This window comes from Mixophyes fleayi, chromosome 4 (genome assembly GCF_038048845.1).
Source record: "Mixophyes fleayi isolate aMixFle1 chromosome 4, aMixFle1.hap1, whole genome shotgun sequence".
Classification (NCBI taxonomy): Eukaryota; Metazoa; Chordata; class Amphibia; order Anura; family Limnodynastidae; genus Mixophyes; species Mixophyes fleayi.
In genome coordinates, this window is record NC_134405.1 from 194,602,940 (window position 1) to 194,628,042 (window position 25,103).

At 41.2% G+C, this 25,103-nt stretch overlaps 1 protein-coding gene and 1 pseudogene across 2 annotated transcripts in view; one reads left to right on the forward strand and one right to left on the reverse strand.

Annotated features, from left to right (window-relative positions):
* Positions 1-17,901, reverse strand: part of GXYLT1 (glucoside xylosyltransferase 1) — a 53,199-nt gene extending 35,298 nt beyond the window's left edge. The window contains exons 1-2 of one of the 2 annotated variants that reach the window (XM_075209059.1): positions 17,667-17,901; positions 8,306-8,398 (exon numbers count right to left, since the gene is read on the reverse strand). In XM_075209059.1, coding sequence (XP_075065160.1) covers positions 8,306-8,398; positions 17,667-17,806 — 233 coding nt within the window. In that variant the 5' untranslated portion in view covers positions 17,807-17,901. The remainder of the gene's footprint in view (positions 1-8,305; positions 8,399-17,666) is intronic. The other variant, XM_075209060.1, reaches the window with a different exon arrangement.
* A 2,407-nt stretch (positions 17,902-20,308) lies between these two features.
* On the forward strand, positions 20,309-20,420 carry LOC142155743 (U2 spliceosomal RNA; annotated as a pseudogene).
* Positions 20,421-25,103: the final 4,683 nt, after the last annotated feature.

Sequence of the window (25,103 nt, forward strand, 5' to 3'; positions counted from 1 at the left end):
GACCGGGTTATGGCTGTAGTGAGACTGATCAAACAGAGCACCTGAAGAGACCTCCTCTATAAAGACCAGGTGGAAGTGTCATCTGTCCTTCAGCTAAGGTGGGGAGGAGTATAACTCATTTAAACCTGTAATGTTGTTTTGTGATGCTGGGTGTCAGTGTCAGAAATTTGGATGTCAACCAACCTGACAAATGCAATGGTGGAGAGTAAAACGTATTTAACTCCATTATCAAATAACAAACTGTTATAAACCCATCTGTTGCCGTAGGAGAAAAATTGCTGTTGTGTTGTAGAGAAAGCAAATGTTATAATCTGTGTAGATGCAGAGAAAGAATAAATATACCTTTGAAGCCATTTGTTTTGCACAGAAAGCAAGTTTTAAAAACAGCTTGCTATTGCAGTGCCACATTTGCTGATTCATTAAGTTGTGAGTTGGTTGTGGTCCAGAAATCTGTGCAAAACCGTTTGGCTATTTGCCTCTGGAAAGTGCTGGCTATATGTAAAGATCAACTTTGTTGTATAAAGGCTTCAATAAAACAAAGAGTAGTTGTTGCCTGTGCAAATTGTCTTTACTTCAGCTAAGATGGGCAAGATAAAGTGGCAAAAAGAAAGTTTGCAAACAGATGTGCTTGAAGCACTGTCCCAGCAGGAAGATTTGAAAACCTGCACTAGCCGGCAGGCAGCAGACAACACCAGGCGGACCATAGACCTCATTCAACATATTAATGAATGTAAATTGCCCTCTCTCCTCATGTCTCTTGATGCCGAAAAGGCATTTGACTGCGTTGGCTGGCCCTTTAAGGTGAAAACCCTCACAGTCTATGGTTTCAAAGACCGCTTTATCGAAGGGATCTCTGCCCTGTATGCTAATCCAACTGCTTCTGTCCAGGTGAACGGGTGTTCCTCATCATCCTTTCATATTAAAAGGGACCCGACAGGGTTTCCCCCTCTCCCCCCTCTTATTCGCATTAATCATAGAGCCTCTAGCCATGAAAATACGTCAAAATCCTAATATCTCCGGCATACAACTATCCTCTAGCACTTATAAGTTGGGGCTTTATGCGGATGATATCCTCCTTACCATCACTAATCCCCTAACATTGCTACCAAACTTATTCCAAGAACTTGACAATTTCTCTATAGTATCGAATTCTAAGATCAAAACGGCTAAGACAGATATCCTGGATCTCAATATCTCCCCTAAGATAAAGCAGCTCCTGGAACTGAACTTCCCTTTTCACTGGAATTCCGATTGTATTAAATACCTGGGTATTACACTTACCTGAAAACCTGCAATAAAGTTTGCAGGTGGGAGATAAATTTGCAAAAACTCTTGCTCTCTGCAAATAAACGGTTAATACCTGGAGCAGATTATAGGGAAGAGTTTGCATGGAGAAAAGTTTTTGGGTTTTTTTGAATCTAGAGAAAACTACTGGCGTGAAAAAGAAATGTGGAATTTAAAGCAACAGTGTGATAAAAGTATATGAAGTTGTTTTTGAATACTTAAAATCTGAAATGTATGAACTGCAAAAGTCATAAGGAAAGAGGAAAAGCAGCAAAAGTTGTTTAAGACACTGCAAAGATGGCAACAAAGGGAGAAAGAAATTTTTGCTTCTGAATCCTTGAAAGGTGAATTGCAGAAGTCATGAGAAACGAAAAAAGTTAAAGCTCATCAATCAAATCAGGAGAGTTCCTAAGTGATTTGATTATATTATTTCTCACACACGTCACGCATGCACATTTATATACATACACACACATTTTACTTTGTGCCTATACTTCTTTTCCTGTTTAATGCCATCTTCAAAGGCAAGAAATTTGAAAAAGACATCACCAGAGCAGATATAGTCATTCCCAAGTAAGGTCGTGTTCTCAGCCTCTATGATAGCTACAGACCTATATCACATTTAAATATTGCCTTGAGACAGTTTGCTAGGCTACTGGCAAATAGACTGGCCCCTCTGATCCTAATTAGTCCACCCCAATCATGGGGGCTTTATTTTGGGCCCCCAAGCCATGGACAACACAAGGCGGGCGATGGATTTCATCTCTACAGCTAACAAACATCATACTTCCGCTCTGGTGCTGTCTCTAGATGCCAAGGAGGCCTTTAAAAGGGTTTCCTGGCCCTTTACGAGAGGTATTCTCAAAGAAATGGACTTTCAAAGTTGATTCTTATGTTTGCACTTCCTCAAACAGCAACACTATTTCAGGGAGAGTGACAAAATGAAATACCTGGGGGGGGGGGGGGGTTTACCTGACCATACATTATAATCTGCTGTATAATGCCAACTTCCCCAGTTTGTTAAAAACTCCTTTAAAGAAAATCTCATTGACTGGGATAAGCACCACATTTCCTGGTTGGGGAGGATAACAGTTGTTAAGAAGAACACTTTGCCTATAATCCTCTACTTATTTCAAACTCTTCCCATCAAAGTCCCATCCCCAGTTCCGAAAATACTGCAGAGGCAAACTGCCTTTACAAATGTAGGTGAACGGTCTATGATATTCCCGATAGGCACTGGCAGACCAGGGGCGCGGAGTCAAACGAGTTCCCCAGTGTTCTCCAAGAACCGCCGCAAGGCGGAATGGACTTCGCTGCCAGGAACTCGCAGGTCGCTGCCCCCGGGACTGTTTCAGGAATTAACAGGTCTCGGGAATATTTTCCCAAAAGCAGTAGAGGGCAATGATAATGCAGACAGAAACTAGGCTGACATGATCTAGTATAATAAATAAAGGGAAGGTACTGACCAGTTAGGATCGGGTACTCGGGAAGTCAGACGAGCCAAGTTCGGCACACAAATGATCCAATAAAGTGTAGTAAGCAAAGTTCAGTACACAGGAGATCCAAGAGGTGAGCACAGGGGAACAGAATACAAGGTCAGACAAGCCAGGACAGTACACGGAGGATCCAGCAATAATAGTACTCATAGGGAGAAGGGCACAGAGAAGCAGGAGTCAGACGCTAGCAACACAGTTGCACTGACACGGAGTGAGTGTCACTGCCGAGAATATAGAGGAGATTTCATATAGCCCGCCCCGGCAACCGGATCATGTGACCCGCTACCTGGAAGTGCTGGCACGGCAGCGAGAGGCAGTGCTGGAACGGGGAACAGGTAAGAGCGTTACAACTGCTAGATTTGTCTGGTCAGATAAAAGCTAGAGTGCAAGCTTGTACCATTACCAACATACACCGGAGGGCGGATTGGACTGCCCAAACATTCAAAAATAATATGATGCCACCTACCTGACTAGGTACCCGAGACTCTTGGTGGACACTGAAGCTAATCTTTTAAATATGCTCTCAGTTCAGTCATGGCCAAAAGTATCGAGAATGACATAAATATTGGTTTTCGCAGTTTGCTGTTTCAATGTTTTTAGACCTTGTTGTCAGATGTTGCTATGGTATACTGGGGTAAAGTTACAAGCATTTCAAAAGTGTCAAAGGCTTTTATTGACAATTACATTAAGTTTATGCAAAGAGTCAATATTTGCAGTGTTGACCCCTCTTTTTGAAGAACTCTGCTAGTCGGACTGGCATGCTGTCAATCAACTTCTGGGCCACATACAGACTGATGGACACCCATTCTTGCCCAATCAATGCTTGGGGGCATATTCAATTCCGATCCGCGGTAACGCGCGTTACCGCGGATCGGGATCGGAATTGAATATGCCCCTTAGAGTTTCTCAGAATTTGTGGATTTTTGTTTGTCCACCCGCCTCTTGAGGATTGACCACAAATTCTCAATGGGATTAAGGTCTGGGGAGTTTCCTGGCCATAGACCCAAAATTTCGATGTTTTGATCTGCGAGCCACTTCGTTATCTCTTTTGCCTTATGGTAAGGTGCCCAATCATGCTGGAAAAGACATTTTTTTAATCACCAAACTGTTCTTAGATGGTTCATTATTCATGGCTGTGTTCTTAGGCATGAATGATCTCAGGATGCTTTACTGTTGGCATGACACAGGACTGATGGTAGCGCTCACCTTTCCTCCTCTGGGCAAGCGTTTTTCCAGATACCCCAAACAAAATGAAAGGATATTCAGAGAAAATTACTTTACCCTTGTCCTCAGCAGTCCAATCCCTGTAACTTTGCAGAATATCAGTCTGTCCCTGATGTTATTCTTGGAGAGAATTGGCTTCTTTGCTGGCCTTCTTGACAGAGGCCATCCTCAAAAAGTGTTCGCCTCACTGTGCGTGTAATACCTGCTGCCATTCATGAGTAAGCTCTGCACTGGTGGTGCCACAATCCCGCAGCTGAATCAACTTTAGGAGACGGTCCTGGCGCTTGCTGGACGTTCTTGGGCACCCTGAAGCCTTCTACACAACTATTGAACCTCTCTCTTTGAAGTTCTTGATGATCCGATAAATGGTTGATTTAGGTGAAATCTTACGAGCTGCAATACCCTTGCCTGTGAAGCCCTTTTTGTGCCAAGCAATGATGACTGCACATGTTTCCTTGCAGCTAAACATGGTTAATAGAGGAAGAACAATGATTTCAAGCACCATACTCCTTTTTAAAGCTTCCAGCCTGTTATTCTAACTCAATCAGCATGAGAGAGTGATCTCCAGCCTTGTCCTCCTCAACACTCTCACTTGTGTTAACGAGAGAATCATTGACCCAATGTCAGCTGGTCCTTTTGTGGCAGGGCTGAAATGCAGTGGAAATGTTTTTGGGATAAAGTTCAATGTCATGGCAAAGAGGGACTTTGTCATGAAGAGTAATCAGATGAATTGCAATTAATTTAAATTCTGGAATATATGCAAATTGCCATCATAAAAACTGAGGCAACAGACTTTGTGAAAAATAATATTTGTGTCATTCTCTAAACTTTTGGCCATGACTGTACACTCTTCTGTGGATCTCCATTAACCACAGACTGCCTCCCCACTATGACCCTTTACATGCTTTCACACAACATTTGGGACTATGGCACGTGTACTTACAAAACTATCGCAAATCTTCCCATTAAGACCCTCAATAGAATAGTTCTGCCTTCCCACCTGGCCTGGATCACAGCTCATTTGCAGCATCATACAAACACAATATAAAATTCCTACCCAATATTGTCCCTCTACAGTTTTTCCCAAGTTCGTGGACATTTAGCGTTTGTTCCATATCCCACACAACTGCTTTTTCCAATTCCTGCAAATTAGACATCCGCACCACTAAATGCTTGAGGTCAAATCACTATTCGCTTATTTACCTTACAAACGTTCTGTAACTGTAAATCACACCGCAGTTGAATTAGCTCTACCTTTTATCGACTCAGAGCTCACCGTCAACTAGATCGGGATAGATATGAACTGAAATGGGAGGTTGACATCGGGGGAGATTCTCAAGATAGAGGAATAGTCCACAATTAGGAACAAATTTTCAAGAGCTCAATTTGTGTTAATACTAAAGAATACACCTAAAAACTGCTCTATAGATGGTGCATGGTTCCCACCCGCGATCTGTCCTGGGTTTTTCAAATCTTCCAGAAGAAATTGCGGTCAAGACAGCTCTTTTAGTCATATTTGGTGGACATGCCCTATGATTGTGCGTTTCTAGGGCTGTATTCATGACTTATATATGACCTAATCTGCAAACTCCCGAACCTGACGCTACTTTTCTGTTCATCAAACTTATCTTTTACCCTGTTCCATTCTGGACGCAGACTAGTATATGATTGGACACACTCTTAATGCCGCTAAATGCGTAGTAGCTCCGAACTGAAAACACCCTGACATCCACGCAGCTAGTAGAATTTGGCAAACTTTTTGATGCAAGTTTATCACAAGTATACTCCATGACTGACATGTTCAATTTCAGGCTACACCTGGCTATCTTATTACAAGTTCATGGTTTAACCTATTACTCTTATATTGCTCATGTTGGACGCCTAGCTATGTTTGTTGATAGCATCGATCTGGACATATGTCTTCATTTCCCTAACTTTTCCTCCTGTCCTCCACTTCCTTCTCTTACACACTGCTCCTCAGGTAGTTGATGTCTAATGGATGTTATAAGATTCTGGATACCTGCGATTTTAACCACTACCATGTTGATGCAATTGTTTGTTTTGTTATGCAATACTGTTTGGTTGGCTTTGCACACTGCTATGTTTTTAGCAATGTCTTTTTTCCATACACAAAACTTAACTTAAAAAAGACTTCAACAAATTATATTTAAAAAGAAAGAACAAAAGAAATTTGCCTCAATGTTAGAACCTCACCATCAAATTTATAGGAATAAAGTGCTATATAGGATTTTTTTCCCCAGCTCAATATAGAAGTTTATTTAACAGTCTTTTTTTCCCCAGCTCAATATAGAAGTTTATTTAACAGTCATCCTCGAAGAAGGCAAATATCCTGAATTTGTGGGAGTTATTGACCCATCTCCCTTCTTAACATAGATATTAAGATCTATGATAAAACAGATTAAGATCTAGATTAAGATCTATACATCCAATTCTACTCTCGGAGAGTAATAATCAGGTTGATTAACTGCTACCTTCTCTTCCACAACCAAGGCTAAGCTGGGACCTCAGATCTTCTGCTATATTAACTCCAAATGGGAGGAGACAGAGTTGCCATCACTTTGGAACTGTCTGCAAGCTATATTAGGTTTAATGTGTATATCTCATGGTTACAGAAGTGCAATGTCCTTCTGTTTGAAGAATATATTACTGTCAAAAAAATAAAATAAAAAAAAATTCTTCTGAATCTTTTCTTTGATTTGCAAACTTAACACATTATAAGATCAATACTACTAAATAAGCTTCCCTCCCAATTTACCCATCTAATTTAGTTAAAACTACTCCAAATTAATCTTTCTTTCACCTGGCACAATATCTAAATTCAAAATATATTTAAGATAAGAAAAAATTACCAGATATCAGTTTGCTGGGGTTTCATATGTGGTTTAATGGAATCAGGCTACAACAGCAGTCTTTGGCACAGCATATGTAAAACTGATCAAAGACAAAATATCTTCGTAGCAGGTTCAAGCACTAATCTGTATAGGGCACTGCCTGGATATCTGGTAAATAAGTAAATGTCTGGTATTTTTAAAAAGCTATAGTGCTACTGAAGCGATTAAGTCATGTGTATTTGTTCAATTAATTTGTTTCCTAAAATTGTGCAAAGAAGTTTATTTTTATTTTGATGTGGAGTACTCCGATAATCACATTTCTATTACTTTGGTGGAGATGCATATAACTGATGTGATAGCAGAACTCCTTTGGTGGTTTATTAAGGATTTTTCTACTATGTCTATATGGTTTATTGATACGACCAAGGGCGTTCCATCCAATTATGCCAATACAGTTGCCATGCACATTAGCTACTTCAACCAACATTTCTCTCCTATAAGCCATGCTACCTCCCAAATACTTGCACTCCACATACAGTTACTAAGAAGCTGCCTGCAATTAACAAACCAATCATTGTGAACTTCCTACAAGCCACTGTATGATGAGCGTGCTGGTAATTGCCAAATAGAATATAGAAGTTGCAAGAGGAAGTATCTCGCCATTCCTTTATTCCTGCTGTGACATGTTCTTCAGCCAGTGACTACAGGAGGAAGAATGAGGTGATTGTTTAGTAAACGACGTATGAAAAATTCTGGATGGAGAGAGGACCAGGATAGAGGCAAGTATGCAAGCTGAGAACATGAATATACCAGGAGTGATCAATAGAAAAAAACACAAAAAGTGCATAAAAAGCAACAAAAACACACGATTATATAACAGACCCTAGTATTCTGTCTCCAGAGAAAAGGGTCTCATTTCATCGTAACAGTGCCATCTCCCAATACCACAAACACAGCTTCATGTCAGTATCCCTGGTTATGCAACAATGAAAATATTATAAAAAAAATATAAAAAGAAAAAACACATTTGGATCTAGCATGCATGAGCGAATGCTTATATTTGATTGTTGTTATTTGTATCGTTGCCGTTTTGTAAGAAACCGCAGTGCTATGCAGCGCCGGACAGTGCGGAAAACAGTACATACAAAATAAAAAAAAACAAGATATACAGAAAAAAGTGCAGCCGTCAAGACCAGGTAAGGAGTTCCCTGGTTATGAGGGTTTACAATCTAGTAGGAATGGGCAGAGCAGACAACAGAGGCTAATAGAACTCCGAGCAAATCACCTCCTTTAAATTAGGTAGTAGAAATACTTTAAAAGTGGAATTTACAGATCCTAATTAAAATGAACACTAGAAGGGGTTACAAATATATATCTTTATTTTGCAAAGTAAACCAATTTAATCAGCAACTATTTTGATATTTGATCCATAAAACCAACATGTCCTACCTAAAAGCAGCTTCCCACAAGCAGTCCTTTCCACATACACCAGTAGGCAGCATCCAATAGGGATTCCAGAAAGAGACAGAGAAATCCTTACACCTGACAGAATAAGATATAATTAAAAAAATTGTGGTTTTAAGAAAAATGGTTGTAGCCATAAAAATGCTGCAGTACCAAGTAAAACACGCCATTAACCCTGTCATACTCAGGAATGGTTTACACCTAAACGAGACTGATGTTTATTTTTCAATGCATTAATTTAAAAAACCTGGAATATCCTTCTAGTGAATAATTTTTTAAAAAACTTTAAATTTATGTAAGTATCCCACTTTATAGGGACAGAAATGCTTCCACAAGTGATATATATGCCTGCTGCCTAATGCTTTTCTATGGCAACGCATGGTACTTCACTTAATCTCTAACAAAGAGGTTAACACAATTTCGGCAGGGCACAAATGTAACAATGACCTATTTGTGCAAAATCACTATGTATTTGCTGAACGGAAAATTTAAAAACCATAACAAAAAACAGTCAATGTGGCATGTGCAAAGATTTGGGTACACAATCAGTTGGTAATAAGGCTGGGTACACACTACAAAGTTTTCTGACCAATGTGTTATCTACAACAATTGTACCAACGACTGAAAAGCAAACAAAACAAAAAAAAATTGAATGATCCTCATTCATCACTGGAGCGTACAAACTGCAATAGCGGCCCGAATGATCGTTGATCGCTTGATTGACCCAAAACGTGGCTTAAAACACTGTAGTATGTATCCAGCCTTCACATCTCATGTGTTACCGCAGCTCCCAAGCATTTATCTTAGTTAGTGGAGAGTCTTGTTTTAGGAATTTCCCACTTTTCCTTGTGGAACAGTTTCCCTTCTATTCAATTTCTGACTGACGTTTACAAAAACAGAAATCCCAAGCTGGAAGTATTATAATTTTATAGCCGTCCCTTGCATTATAACAGTCACCTTTTCATTTTCAAGCCATCAGCTGTTTAAGTTGATTAGAGGAGTCCAGGGTTAAGGTAATAAAAGGTCAGTGTTTGTTTTTAAATTAAATGATGAGAAAGGTTGCCATAAACTTTTGTACATGCCACATGCAGTCCAGTTATTTTTCAACCAGTTAATTTCAGGTGAGAGTCAAGGTGAGACTGTAAAGCTTTTTGAATACAAATATCTGTGACAGGTAAAGCTGCACCTCCATTAAAAGGATAATTTCCCTCAAAACTGAAAACTTATTATTGGCTGGATTATCCTATCCAAGTAAAACCAGTCCCAAAATATTACCTACCTGAGGCCCTATGTTCAGGCTGCCGTCTTGCACACACCCATCACTTAGTTTGCTTCTCTATGCTCCACCCTGTCAGCACATTGTTACTTCCTATCTGACAAAAGGGACAAGCTTACAGGAGCAAAGATATTCCAGGGTCATCATTCCTTGGACAGGCAGCATATTCGGCCAACAGGAGCATGTATAAGTAAACTGAGAGGTGGCAAGTGTGTGCAATGTTTACTGCGCTTTTGTATCTGTAAATGCCCCTATTTGTTCTGCTATGATATACATGGATGTAATACCAAATTTCGCTGTTTATAACATGTTTCAGAAAATGGGTGTACACTTAATTTGGTGTGATTTCAGGTCTGCCTTGAAATGCACAAATATCTTGTCCCAGGAAACGAAGGCTTGTTTTTACAATTTGGCGACAAACAAGACACACAAGTGTGCCTAGCCCAGATTTAGCTAAGAATACCTGATGACGTGCAATTATGATCCTCCTGTTAGAACATGTGTTTGGACAAAAAGAAAAACTTTTGCATAAGAGAAGGGAGAGAGGAGAGAAAAATAGGAGAGATATTTTGTGAGGCAATTCTCACACTTCATCATTTATTTATATAGCACAAGCGAATTCCGTACCGCTTTACAATTGGGAACAAACAGCTATAAAACAATACTGAGTAATACAGACACAGTGTTCTCAGCACCTATTTCCTGGGTTTCACCAGGCCACCTGGCTCTTGGAGTCTAATAGTCTTATTATAATAGAATAAACCATTGTTTCTCCTATTAGAACAGGCACTATGTGAACAGCCAGCAGTGTGTGTTAGACCACTGACCAACAATCTGACCAGTCCTGGCAGGTATGGGCAATAACCTCTGAATTTGTTCAATATTATTGCAAAGTATTACAACTTTCCCCATCCAGCTACTTCTTAAATGCCCCCTGACTGGCAAAATTTTCTTGGGAGAACACTGCAGACAGAAAGGTAAAGCGGCCCTGCCCACAAGCTTACAATCTATGGACATGAAAGCAATTATGGGTAAGAGATGATAAACAATCTGTCCAAACAACACAGATTTTCAGAGGCCACAAAGGGCACAGACTACTGACAAATGGATGTGGCATTATTGGAAAATGGATGTGGTCAGGGTATAGATTGAGAGCTTGGACTAAATTGTTCCGATTTACCAATCAGTGATGTGACACCTTCATAGAAGGTAAGTAAACATTATAGCAATTGCTTGGTTGGCTACAGTATAGTTAGTTCATCAAACAGAGCTATGACTAGTAATTTTTTACAATTGAAATAGCACTTTTCTCATCTCACACAAAGTGTGAAAAATTTGTAGTAATGTAATTACCGTTACTATAAGTGACAAACTTACAGGCCCATAAAAGTTAAACCTTTCATAATTTGTTTTTTTGTATCAATGTTTTTCTTTCAAGATCAGCATCTAAAATTGTGAACAGTATAGAAAATTAAAAACAATTTCAAACAGCATAAGCAATTTTGTATTGATTTGATATTTTCTTGGTTTATGGAATGTATGAAATGATATAAGGGAAACAGAAACAAAATGTAAAAAAAATGTGGGGGAGGAAGATTAAAATAATGCAGGGAAAGGATAGGAAGCAACACAGTCTGAAAAAATGGTTATGTACCAACAAGTTATATTGTAAGTCGCCAGTAAACCATGGTTCCATACTTGGTTAAATGTGTCACCTTTGCTATATATACAGTGGGTAACTTCTTATATTTCAGCTATAAATCCCTTTTTTTTTTTTTTACTTTCTTTATAGGAGTAAGGGTTGTTTCTAAAAGCTCTCTACAGAAGTCCTAGCAGCCTGGAGAAGATGGAATGTTAATTGAGTTTATAGGTAAGTGAGGAATGGGCAGGCCAAGGGTTTATCGTGACATCAGTTTGTAATCTGCCATCAAATAGATTTTTTAACGTCCAACAAAAAGATAGAAATATTTGGACTAGGTCTTTGGCCGCAACCTCGCCAACAGAGAAGCAGATGGAAAGATTTTGTTTAATATATTTGGAACCATGTATCACATTGAGTATTGAGTAAATTTTTATAAGAATGTTCCTTAATTAGTATGGAAATGGCTAATCATTAGATAAGAAGTTGCTAAATCTTCCAAGAGAACTCATTTGGTGGAAGGCCAAAATCTTACATCCAATCAGATTCAGGTTTCATTAATGGTTCCAGATTAAAAGAGCATAGCTTACTATGTAGCACAGATATAATACCATTTGTGATGAGTAAATACTAGCAAAGTAGCTTCAAAAGGAGTAGGATCTCTAAATTAATCTTTCTATCCTTCCAAACCAGAGATTTTTTAATTTAAATAAGTTGGCAAGGGCTGCACATGTGGAGGATCAAGCCATTATTCCAGATAATTCAAAGTGATCAACTGCTTCCCAGAGTTTTCATCAAAAGGGTTTTCCTTTATATATTTAAACATCTTCAATTCGATAGGCCGTCGTTTTCTCATCCAAAGTTCGATGTACAAGAGAATTTGTACATGTAATCATTTGTTTTAAGAAGTGTTTTTAATGTCATTTTTAATGAGTAATAAAAATGTAATGGAACTTTTTTGTCTAGTGGAAGGAGCTTAGAGATATTTTCATATTCTCAGAGAAATAAGTCCGCATTAGTGCTTACCCAGAGGGGATTAAACACAGAGGTGGTTTGGAGGTGTTTGTTAATATAAACACACTATTGCTATTATACACTTGTAAAACTGTTGGGATTTTAATTATTTTTCCATAGCAGTGTGTTTCACAGTGGTGTTTTGATTTGTTGTTCCAAATTACACTGTATATTTTTCTTTACCGTTACTAAACTAACATTGAAACATGTTAGGGGGGGAAAAAGAAAAAAAAAGAGAATATTGTTACCTTGAGGATACACTCAAATAAATCTTGCTATAGGTGTATATACAACTACTCTTTAGTAAATGTCTTAAATAATGAGAAGGCTTGCTATGAACTTCATCTACTGTAGACGAAGCACAAAAGTAATGTCTATTACACATTTTTGCTTTATATTTTTGTAGTTTACAAGAGATTAAAGTTCTGAAGTTCAGTATGATTAAGAATCTGAAACAAAGGGTGAATTGGGATTGTTTCAATCAAAGAAATTTATGATAAGTATTATTTATCTGAGGAGTTTGTGATCAGGTTCACATAGTTTGTGTTAAATCACTAGCGCCAACACATTTTCATTCGTGTGATTTGTATTTTGGGATTTGGGGATTAGGGTGGATGAAATCCCAGGAGAGGTGGGCTGCAATCTACTGGTACTGCCAGAATTAAGTATTTTTTGATCAAGATTTCAACTACTGTCTCCATGTCTGAAGTTATTTTTGGGTGAAAAGTGGAGGTATCTTTATATTGTGGACACAATAACTTGTTATATAAAACACCCAAATATTTTAATGTCCTGGTTTTCCAATTGAACTCAATTTTGGGCTAAGATTAATGTGTGTGTGTGTAATGTAAATGTGCAAAGCCAATTCAGTATAGTTTATTTTATTTTATAACCCGATAAATTGGAATATGAATCTAGTCTTATACAACTTTAAGTCAATAGTCATTTGTCCATATTGCAGGCCTCGCTAAAAATTTCTTTAGTCTTAAAAGTGTGTGCTCGAAGGACGACATCCCTTAGGAGGTGCAGAAGTCTGAGGTCATGGTTTCAAAGGTCAATGAGCCTAATCTATTAGAAGATGCTCTAGGGAAGGGTCTGGCAAGAATTATTGAAAAAAAAAAAACAACTCACCAGAAAAGGCTCTAGTGGAGTGGGGATTTGATAGATTATGGAATATTCTTAATATGTAGATTATTCCAATGAGCTCTGTTCTTCATTTCTTCCTGCTTAACTTATTTATTGAAGATCCTGATGGAATGCTTTGAGGTTATCTTATAATTCCTGCTGGTATTGTATAGTTTCATCCAACTTTGTTCTTAAATTGTCCGTAGGGGCTCCAATTTCAAATACCTCAGTTTCTTTAGACCTGCCATTTAACTGCATTACATCTCCCATTTCAGGGCCTGATTAAGGAACATATTTATTTTTTCAAACTGGACTGAAACGCACGCAGGAACGCCACTTTCTAAGAAGGGTGATCCCCATACTGTATGGTCACTTTATGTCATCTGCCATTTCTGGAAATTGTTTGTGTGTCCTGTATTTCAGCTATTGTGAAGTCTATCCATATAAGACGCTACATATCAAATTATATCAGTTTGATTCTGAGGCACGGCACTTCTGTCCTACGTTTATTTTCATCTATATTGGGTTATAGTTCTACACATCCTCTGAAGAATCCCCACTCTTGATTGCAGGATACACTCTGTTCTTAAAAGCGACTAGTTTTTCAACGATCGGCGATGATAGATCCTATTTTAAGAGCTGCTTATAAAGACATCAGTATACACTGAAGGTGGCTGTGTTATATTTATCTTTATAGGCAATATAGTTTATTGTAAGATGTTTATCTTTTATATTTCATAAGTATCTAGTAATCTTATTGATATGTGGTCTTAGTGATGTCTCCTTATATATTTTCTGCTTATTTTTTTTACTATATTTTTTGTTGTTTACATTTATTCATTTATCATTTGCATAGGTAGGAATCAGGCACTGGTATCCCTTTTTTTGGTTTTTTTTTAATTTATTTTTACTTGAAATTGTGGTCAGTCAATTACTGAACCAAGTACCTTTTAGCAACTGTGAGTGAGTGCTATCGGTGTAAGAGGCGTATGCCTCCTAAATCTGTACCTTCTCCTGATAAACAAGTAACATTTAATGTTCTGAATAGGCCATTTCTACACACTTTAACTCATGGCTTAATGAATACTGACAAAAAAATAAATTTGCTTAACTCCACGACATGTGCTTCAGCCCATTTTCTCTAAAAATCACTTTTTCCAGAAATAACATTTTATAGACTAGCAGATTAATTGGGTTTTTTTTAAGGACAAATTGTACTGTCATTTAGGAGCATATTGCATCATTTCTTTAATTTTTTTATTTTTGTATATTACAGAAAATTATACCCGTTACTTATACTGTTAGTGCAGCCCCATAAATATGTTTGGAGATTTATTCTAATGGGTAAATTTATTAATCTGCGATATTCCGGCGGGTTTGAAAAGTGGAGATCTTGCATATCGCAACCAATCAGATTCTAGTTATTATCTATTTAGTACATTCTACATGTGATATATAGAATCAGATTGGTTGCGATAGACAACATCTTCACTTTTCAAACCACCAGAAACTCCGTTTTATAAATTTACCCCTAAGAGTTAAAGGCCCGAGTCATTAAGGCACACATCTAGAACCCTACTAATGATGTTACAAGAGGTTTCTAAAAAAAACATTGTTTCCTATGTACAGTCATGGCCAAAAGTTTTGAAAATTACATATTTTTCACAAAGTCTGCTGCCTCAGTTTTTATGATGGCAATTTGCATATACTCCAGAATGTCATGAAGAGTGATCAGATGAACTGCAATTAATTTCAAAGTCCCTCTTTGCCATGACAATGAACTTTATCCCAAAAACATTTCCACTGCATTTCAGCCCTGCCGCAGAAGGACTAGCTGACATCAGGTCAGTGATTCTCTCGTTAATACAAGTGAAAGTGTTGATGAGGACAAGGCTGGAGATCACTCTGCCATGCTGATTGAGTTAGAATAACAGACTGGAAGCTTTAAAAAGGAGGAAGGTGCTTGAAATCATTGTTCTTCCTCTGTTAACCATGGTTACCTGAAGGAAACATGTGCAGTCATCATTGCTTTGCACAAAAAAGGGCTTCACAGGCAAGGATATTGCTGCTAGTAAGATTTCACCTAAATCAACCATTTATCGGATCATCAAGAACTTCAAGGTGAGAGGTTCAATAGTTGTAAAGAAGGTGAAGAAGGCTTCAGGGTGCCCAAGAACATCTAGCAAGCGCCAGGACCGTCTCCTAAAGTTGATTCAGCTGCGGGATCGGGGAACCACCAGTGCAGAGCTTGCTCAGGAATGAAAATAGGCAGGTGTGAATGCATCTACATGCACAGTGAGGCAAAGACTTTTGGAAGATGGCCTGTGTCAAGAAGGCCAGCAAAGAAGTCACTTCTCTCCAGGAAAAACATTAGGGACAGACAGATATTCTGCAAAAGGTACAGGGATTGGACTGCTGAGGACTGGGGTAAAGTAATTTTCTCTGATGAATCCACTTTCAGATTGTTTGGGGCATCTGGAAAAATGCTTGCCCGGAGAAGGAAAGGTGAGCGCTACCATCAGTCCTGTGTCATGTCAACAGTAAAGCATACGGAGACCATTCATGTGTGGGGTTGCTCCTCTGCCAAGGGAGTGGACTCACTCACAATTTTGCCTAAGAACAGCCATGAATACAGAATGGTGCCAAAACATCCTCCAAGAGCAACTTCTCCCAAACATCCAAGAAGAGTTTGGTGATGAACAATGCCTTTTCCGGTATGATGGAGCATCCTGCCATAAGGCAAAGTGATAACCAAGGGGCTCGCAGATCAAAACATTTAAGTTTTGGGGCCATGGCCAGGAAACTCCCCAGACCTTAATCCCATTTAGAACTTGTGGTCAATCCTCAAGAGGCGGGTGGACAAACAAAAACCCGCAGATTATGACAAACTCTAAGAATTGATTATGCAAGAATGGGCGGCCATCTGTCAGTATGTGGTCCAGAAGTTAATTGACATCATGCCAGGGGGAATTGCTGAGGTCTTCAAAAAGAAGGGTCAACACTGCAAATAATGACTCTTTGCATAAACTGAATGTAATTGTTAATAAAAGTCTTTGACACTTATGAAATGCTTGTAATTTTACTTCAGTTTTTTTAGACCTTTATGTCAGATATTGCTAAGGTATACTGACCAGCCAACTTTGTTAAAACCAATACTTGTGTAATTCTCTAAACCTTTAGCCACGACTGTACAGAATTTTATATTAATCTGGCAAAAAATCTTTATGGTTAGCGTTTTACAAGGACAGCAACTGTCAGAATTCTAACAAGTAGTACATACTATCTGATAGGCAAAGAAACTGCACATTGACAGCACTATAATTGGTTACCAGCAATGAGACCTCCCATGCATAGCATTACAACACACTGCACAATTATATTAGTCAGTGTGCTGGACCGGGGTGCAGCGGGCCCCCGGGCCGCTCAATCTAATAGCTGTTCAGGCCGGCCGCCTCCCCCCACCCCCCAGTGGATGCAATAATAGCTTATTACATGCGGCCGCATTGCGCCGCGTCAGCGCACAGGCGGCCGCATTACATGACACGCATGTAATGATTATGACGTGGCCGCATCGCGTGTCATGTGATGAGGCCGCCTGTGCGCCCCCCGGGCTGAAACCTGCCAGCCCGCGCCTGCTCATGAGGGACTGAAACATTAATTAGTCCATATTTTAAACATTAAGGGAGAATTCAATTGACCACATTACATGTGAGAGTAACACTGCCTACTCACTATTACCATTAGTATGTTAATTTTAACGCAGATTCCTGCTGGTGGCTCTTAGAGCTGCCATGTTACTTGTGAGCTGTCAACTGAATTCCCTTTTAAATATTGTGCTGCTGAAGTCTGGAAAATACACCAAACTAATTAATGACTTATGCTTCCACCTGGAGCTGCACCCAGAAATAACAGTATGAAATTCCACATAAGTGGTACTACAATGCTTACCTCACAAATGAAATATTTTCTAAATTACATAACACTTGTCAGGCTAATGGCCATCTCATTACTTATATGAGGTACCATAAACATTCTTGTGTGCACTTTAAAATACAATCATTGTAAGTGTTCAGCGTCAGACTTGCCTAGAAAGAAAAATACACTTTTTCATTGTGAAAACTTAGATTTTTTTTAAGTTACTCACTAACTTTGCTATCCTTTAGAAGACGTGTTACGTGAGACAATTGCCTCATCATAGAGGTATCTCTGTTATTTATGGTACAGGGTAGAAGCTTGAGCACAGCTACAACCGTAAATATGTTATTACACGCCCTCGTGAGGAGAGTGGTTACCTGTGCCGCACTCGCGAAGAGGCGTCTGGGAGCTCCTGTGCCTGGGTGTCCCCGCTCCCTCTCTGGGTGAGCGCGTACAGCAGCGAGCAAAAGCCACAGACCAAGCACACCAGCACAAGCCGTGACGCCGGCCGCCGCATTACACAATCCCCCAGTCGGGGCAGTTATCTAGGTTTAGGCTGCTAGTGAGCCGCTTCCTTCCGGGACCACACTCCAGGCACTGGATCCGGGGGCGCGGTTGCAAATCTGCGAGGGGCGGAGATGTGAAGAAAAAAATATTAATGGGACGCTATGTTATGTTATGCTACAGGGAGGAGCAGCATGTGTGTAAGAAAGTGATGCGGTAGGGCGGAGTTCTGTTTTAGCATAGCAACTTGTCAGAATCAAGACTCAGAATCAGCATTGCAAATCACCAGGTTTATTAGTCATACACCATGAAGACCTTATGTGCAGATGAAAACTTTAGTAAATAGACAGGTTATAGATCAATAGGAGTAGTGCCTTTCAAGTTTATTTATCAGTCTGTGATGTGGAACATTGTCAAAATCCTTACTAAAGTCTAGATAAGCAACATCTACACCCCCATCCCCTTTGATCTATTACTTCAGTCGTTTAGTTAAAAAAGTCAATAAGATTTGTTTAACACAACAACCCAGTAAATCCATGCTGTTTACGATCCTGTAAGTAACTGGATTTGAGATATTTTACAACTCTGTCTTTTAAGAATGTCTCTATCAGTTTCCATACTACTGATGTAAGGCTAACTGGTCTGTAGTTGTTTGCCTCTTCATTGCTTCCATTTTTGTGCAATGGGATTACATTTGCTCTTTTCCGGTCCTCTAGAATTACTCCTGTAGCAAGCGACTGGTTGAATATTTCTGTTAATGGTGTTACCAGCACCCCTTTAAACTCTTTTAATATCATTTGATGTATCCCATCTGGCCCCATTGATTTATCCTTTAAGTTTTGAGAATTTTGTAAGGACCTTCTCCTCTGTAAAATGTACTATCTGCTTATTTTTTATGAAAATACTTGCAACTTAACTGTGGTCCCTTCTCCTGTCTTTTAGTGAATACTGAGCAAAAATAATGATTAAGATAATCTGCTATTACCTTGTCTCCCTCTTACACTCTGTATTCAGTCTTATCAGAGCCATAACTTAGAATTCTAGCGCCTGGGACGAGAAAGACAAATGCCGCCCCCGTAGCCCTCAATTTTAACCAAATTAACCTAAAATATTTCTAAACTGCGCCCCCCTGCAGCACTGCGCCCTGGGCAGTCGCCCCTATCGCACAGCCCTAGTTACGGCCCTGAGTCTTATTATTCCACTTTTTGTTTTTCTCCTTTCACTTATATACTTAAAAACATGTTTGCAACCTTAACCTACTGACTGGGCCATTTTCTATTCACCTTGTGCCTTTGCATATCTGATTAGCTTCTTAGCCTCCTTCTATCTAACAAGATAATTATTCTTAGTTTTGTTTATATTTCCTAAAGACCATCTTTTTTGCTTTTAGAAAACTTGCTACATCTTTTGCAAACCCCACTGGCTTCTTTCTCCTTGTGCTTTTCCTAACCCTTTTGATACAAAGATCTGTCGTTTTTAGTATTGCAATTTTTTAATTTTTCCCACCTCTCCTGCACTCCTTTCAGGTTCTTCCACTCTGCCAAAGAGTCACTTACACATTTTCTCATCTCTATAAAGCCTTCTTAAAATCTAACACTTTTTTTGCGTGGGATGAGTCAGTCTCTGTCTTTATACTAAAGCATACTGCTTGATGGTTGCTGGATCCCAGGTTCTCACTGTTAGGAACCCCGCCAGCCGGCACAACACAACCCGGAGTGTACTCTGCCAGTCAGGTGTTCACTGGAGCCCCTGATGGTGGGGACAGGCTGGGCTGCAGACTGACAGAGGGTTGTGAGGTGTGTAACGGCTGGGGAGAACCCAGGCAAGCGGAGTGGAGTCCAAGCAGAGGTCAAAGGCCAGCAGCAGATAGCAGATCTGATAAACAAGCCGAGGTCAGGGGTCACGAGCAGACAGGGAGGTCGGTATTCAAGCCAGAGGTCAAGGTCACGAGAAACACAGGCAGAGTCCAAATCCAGGCAAGAGGTCATACACGGGTAATCAGTAGAATTTCCAACAGACAGGAACAAGGCACAGAGCAGGTCGGCAGACTGGCAAACAGAAGCTATAACCGGCAGTGAGGCTGCAGACCTCACTGCCTTAAATACCAGTGGCCACCAATCAGAGCCTAGCTCTGAATCACACACAGCCCCCTGCATGATTAATGTACCAAAGCATTAATCAGCCCACAGGCTAGAGCAAGGCTTGTTTATTCAAGCCACAGGTTGTTTAACTGCTGCGCAGAACACAGAGCTTCCGAACAACGGTCGGCCAGGATCCGGAAGTGACGTCCCGGTCGTCAAGGTGACGGCCGGGACGCCAGTGGACACAGTAAGCGAGCCGCTGCAGCTGTGAGTACCGCCGCGGCTCGTGACACTCACCCACCATTTGTATGTATTAAATCTAATATTGCGTCTTTGCGAGTGGGCTCCCTCACTAATTGTTTGAGGGATGCTTCCTGCAAGGAATTCAGAATGTCCCCACTTCTAGTGGAACTTGCAAAACACTCCCCACAGTTCACAGTTCTCGGCCTTTTGGCTAAGATCAAGTGTAGTATCTGTTCTTATCTGGCAATCTAACACTGGTGAGGGTTCAAACAGATGTAGACTTTACTGCATGGTGTACCTGTCCTTCTCCTGTCAAAAACCCAGTGGTCCGAAATCTGATTGTGGCTCTTCCATAGCACAATCTAACACTGGTGAGGAACTGTCAAGGCAGTGCTGCACCTGATGTTACCCGACCAGGAGCAAGAAGATGACGAGGACGATCGACTCCGGGGAAGAGGCTCTGCTGGATGCTGAGCGCTGGGAAGAAATCTACATAGCTCCGCCCCCTTGTAGAAGATTGCCCTCCAGACAAGCCTTCCAAGCCTCTCTGCCCCAGGAAGAAGAGCCAGGAAGATGGCTTCAGCCTCTGCAGCTCCTGCCTCCACCGCTGCTCCTGCCTCTGGGAAGAAGGAAAGAAAGACCACCGCTCCAAAGCCTTCCCCCATGACTGGAACCTCTGCCTCCACCGCCCCTGCTATTGCTGGACAAGGGAAGCCCAGGCAAGAGAACCCTCACTCTGGAACCCTGGATGAGGCAGACCGTCGTCCTGAAGCTGAAGGAAGTGGATGGAAGGGTCCCAGACATGACAGCTGAAACTTTTGGAAAGAAGATGATCCTCGGTCAGGGATTCTCCACGGCTAAAACCCTCAGCATGCAGAACTAAATGAAGGGGATCTTTTACATCACCTCCGCCTCCATAGCTATCCGCAAGAGATACTGGGAGGCAGTGAAGACAGCAAGACTGGAATCTCCCTTTTCCCGCTTTGTGGGGAACTGCCCCATCCAGAGAGAGGAGAGAAGAGGGAGGGTCATCTCTGGTAAGGACATCGCTACTTTACTGAGCCGCTTCTGCTCCGTGATCAAGGACCCCTCCAATATCCTGAGTGCCAACGGTTTCTGGACAGGCAAGTGGTCCATCATTATCAGGCTGAGGAAAAACGACTCTGCAACCAATGGTCTCCAGCACCTGCCATCATGCTTTGCCCTGGGCGGCTCTGCTGTCCTCTCCACTATGCTGATCACCCAAGAAACTGCAGGAAGTGTGGGGAAGCTGACCACATGTCGAGAAGCTGCAAAGTTTCAACCTGCAGGAACTGCAGAGTGGCAGGGCACGAAATCAAGGACTGCCCACAAAAGACATCATGCAACCTCTGCGGCCTGGCCAGCCACATCTACAGGGACTGCCCCCAGAGAGCTAGAACCTATGCTGCAGCAGCCGGGAAAGGACTGCTGGAAAGTGAACCTGCCCCAGCTCTACAGCCCAAGCCAGCCCAAAAGAAGCAACAGAAGCCCATACCATAGCCATGAGTGGGTAAGAAGTCTTCCATCTCTCCTCTTCCCACCCCCCTTCCAACCTCCCTTCCCACTCCTCCCCCTCCCTGCTCCTGTTGTGACAGCACCTCCCTCCTGTCCTGCTGTCACGACTCCTCCACTCTCCCCAACCCGCTCCCGTCCTCTTCCCACCTTCACTCCCCCTCCTGTTGCAACCCTCCCCCTCTCTCCCGTGTAGTAGCACTAACCCCCTGCACCGCGAATGCAGCTCCCCGCCTTTCCCAGGAAGATTTGGTGGGTCGGGATTCCGAAACAGAGGAGATTTAGGTGGAGGTCTGCTCCCACCCCGCCATGGGGACAGGGGCAGACCGGACCAAGTCCCACCGGACAAGGAGGGTAACTAATGTATTGACTGTGCTAACTTTCTTTTTTCTCCCAATTAATGATTAAATTTTCTCTTTTTACCATTAATGTGAGGAGTGTGAAGGATAAGATTAGACGTCAGTCTGTGTTGACCTTTCTAGACAGCCAGAAATGTGATGTTTACATGTTGCAAGAATGTTCTTTGCCTTTCTCTAGCTCCTATAGGCACCTGGGTAGGCAGTGGTCTTATGGGCCCTCCTATTGGTCTGTGGGGAGTGACTGTAAGTCTGCGGGGGTCGCCATACTTATCTGGGGAAGCCTCTTCACACTAGTATCCGTTCAGGACTTTGTCTGCGGCAGATTGCTCATCGTAGATGGCTCTTGGGCAGGTGAGCCTATCAGGCTTATCTGTGTGTATGCATCACCTGGTAAGAATGAGCGTTTGGAGCTTTTCCAGACCCTGCGGGCCCAGCTCATAACCACCAGGGCAGTAGTGATGGCCGGGGATTTTAACTGTCCTATAGAGGAAGGTGGCTGGCTCTATACTTGGAGCCGCCCTGATGGCTCAGTCCGTTCCCGGATTGACTTTGTGTTTACCCCGAGAGTAGTAAGACAGAACAGGCATGCCATGGGTCCCTGCTTCTTTTCTGACTACAGGGCCATTCTCTTCTGGGGGATTCTGGGCCATTGTTTTCCTCCCGAACCAGGCTCCTGGAAATTAAACTGTGCTCTGCTGGAAAGAGAAGCGTTGGAGGAGCTGAGGGATGCTTATGTGATTTGGAAAAATGACAAAATGTTACTTTGTATGTCTAACTGGTGGGAGTATGTCAAGTGCAAGTTTCACAGTTTCTTTCAGGCTAAGGGCAGACAACAGGCGTGTGAGAGGAAAAGAAACTTCAGGAGGCTTCAGCGTCAGCTGCAGTCCCTGCTGGTTCTCCAACTTTGCGGCTGGGACGTGAAGGATGATCTGGCGGAGGCCAAGGGGGGCCTCCTACCCAGCCAGATAAATCTCACAATATGACTCTGTAGTGCCTTAAATGCATGCAACAGCATTTTGACTGGCATTGCTTGGAAGTATAAAATCCTAGGAAGAACATTCATTTGCATAGCTGTTATTCTGCCTATGAGATCTATTTATAAGATAAATAATCTGTCCCAATGCCTGATTATTTTTATAGAATCTATCAGAGCTGGGAAGTTGACTTCATAGAGTTGGTCATAATATCTGGTCAGAAAGACACCCAGGTACTCAATATTATGATTTGTCTGTTTATTTAGAAATTTGAGCATTCCCCACATGTATGGAGTTTTTACGTAGAGTGTTTTTGTTTTTTTAAGGTCAGTAAAATCATCTGCATAGAGGGAGAGTTTGTACTCACTAGGCAGCTATAATACCTGTTTAGTTAGGATTGCTTAGAATCCTTGGTGCTATGGGTTTCATCATGGATGCAAAGAGAAGAGTAGGCAGATTTCAGCTTTTTCTAGGTACGATTGGAGACTGTTAGAGGAGCCAAAGCGGTACCATTGGCCAGAACTGATGCAGATGGGTCATAATATAAAGCAGCAATTACGCATAAGTTCCATCAAAGTCAATTTCCTTCAAAGTGCATTACATAAAATGCCACATGACCCTGTCAAATGCCTTTTCAACATCCAAAGACAGCACCAGGGCAGGAACTGCTTCTTTATTTAATGCATAGATTAGATCAACAGTTCAACTTGTATTGACTGCTGTTTGATGGCCTGGGAAAATCCACCTTGTTCTGGGTAGGCTAAAGCCAGAATGGACAAGGCTAATCTATTTGCTAGTATCCACATAGAGGATAAAAAAAATAGATGAAGGTTATATGTAGAGATGAGCGCACTCGGATTTCTGAAATCCGAGCCCACCCGAACACTGCCGATCCTAGACAGATCCGAGACAGATCCGGGTATTCCCGCCAATTGCAAAACTGAAACCGAGGCTCTGAGTCATAATCCCGCTGTCGGATCTCGCGATACTCGGATCCTATAAATTCCCCGCTAGTCTCCGCCATATTCACTCGGGCATTGATCAGGGTAGAGGGAGGGTGACATGAATCCGATTGAGCATGCATTTCACTTGATGAAGACAAAACTGAAGGGAAAATGCCCCAAGAACAAGCAGGAACTGAAGACATTGGCAGTAGAGGTCTGGCAGAGCATCACCAGGGATGAAACCCAGCGTCTGGTGATGTCTATGCGTTCCAGACTTCAGGCTGTAATTGACTGCAAAGGATTTGCAACAAAGTATTAAAAAGTCTTCCACCACAGTTTGGACCTGGTACCCAGTCCACTAAATATATTATAGAGGTGTGATATGGGTTTATAGCTAGTGCACAATGTTGGGTCTCGTCCTTCCTTGGGAATGAAGATACCACCTGCCTTAGTGGTGTTCCAGTCATTTATTTTCCCTTGCAATATTGCATTATTAAAGATTAAGAAGCATTGAAAACTCAGCAATTTTTTGTTGCATTAATAGGCAGTAAAACCATCAGGGCCTGGCGCAGCAAATTTCTTGGGAGACTTAATTGTCTAAAGCTGGGTACACACTACAGAATTTTTCACCAACTTTTCATGCCAATCAATTTTACTTCCGATCGATGGTCCGATCGCTCGGTCCATGGACTGCATACACACTAGCCTTGTTTTAGACGATAATAGGAAGAGCGGCCGTCCCGTTAGCAACTTTTTACAGCCATGTTGTCGTGAGCAATGATTTTAATTTCGTACACACTGAAGCAACATTTGTGGGGCATGTAACGATATAGCAAAGATATTAGCATAAAGGGGCAGAGCTTTCACTATAGTTAACATCTAAAACCGCATAAAAAGAGAAGGCAACACTGTCTCTTCATTCATTCCTATTTCTTAACCTACAATGAATACAGTAAAAGAAAAAGCAACTGCAGTTTTCATGTATGCACCTATCAGAAAGAACTTACCGTATATGTGAACAAATGTACAGGTAAAAACGATCATAAAATCCCTTTGTATGTAATGGTCCTGTACGGGTTAAAGTTATAGCAAAAAATCATCATGCACGAGGTTATTATTATTATTATTATCTTTGACTTATAAGGCGCCACAAAGGGTCCACAGCGCCATACATTA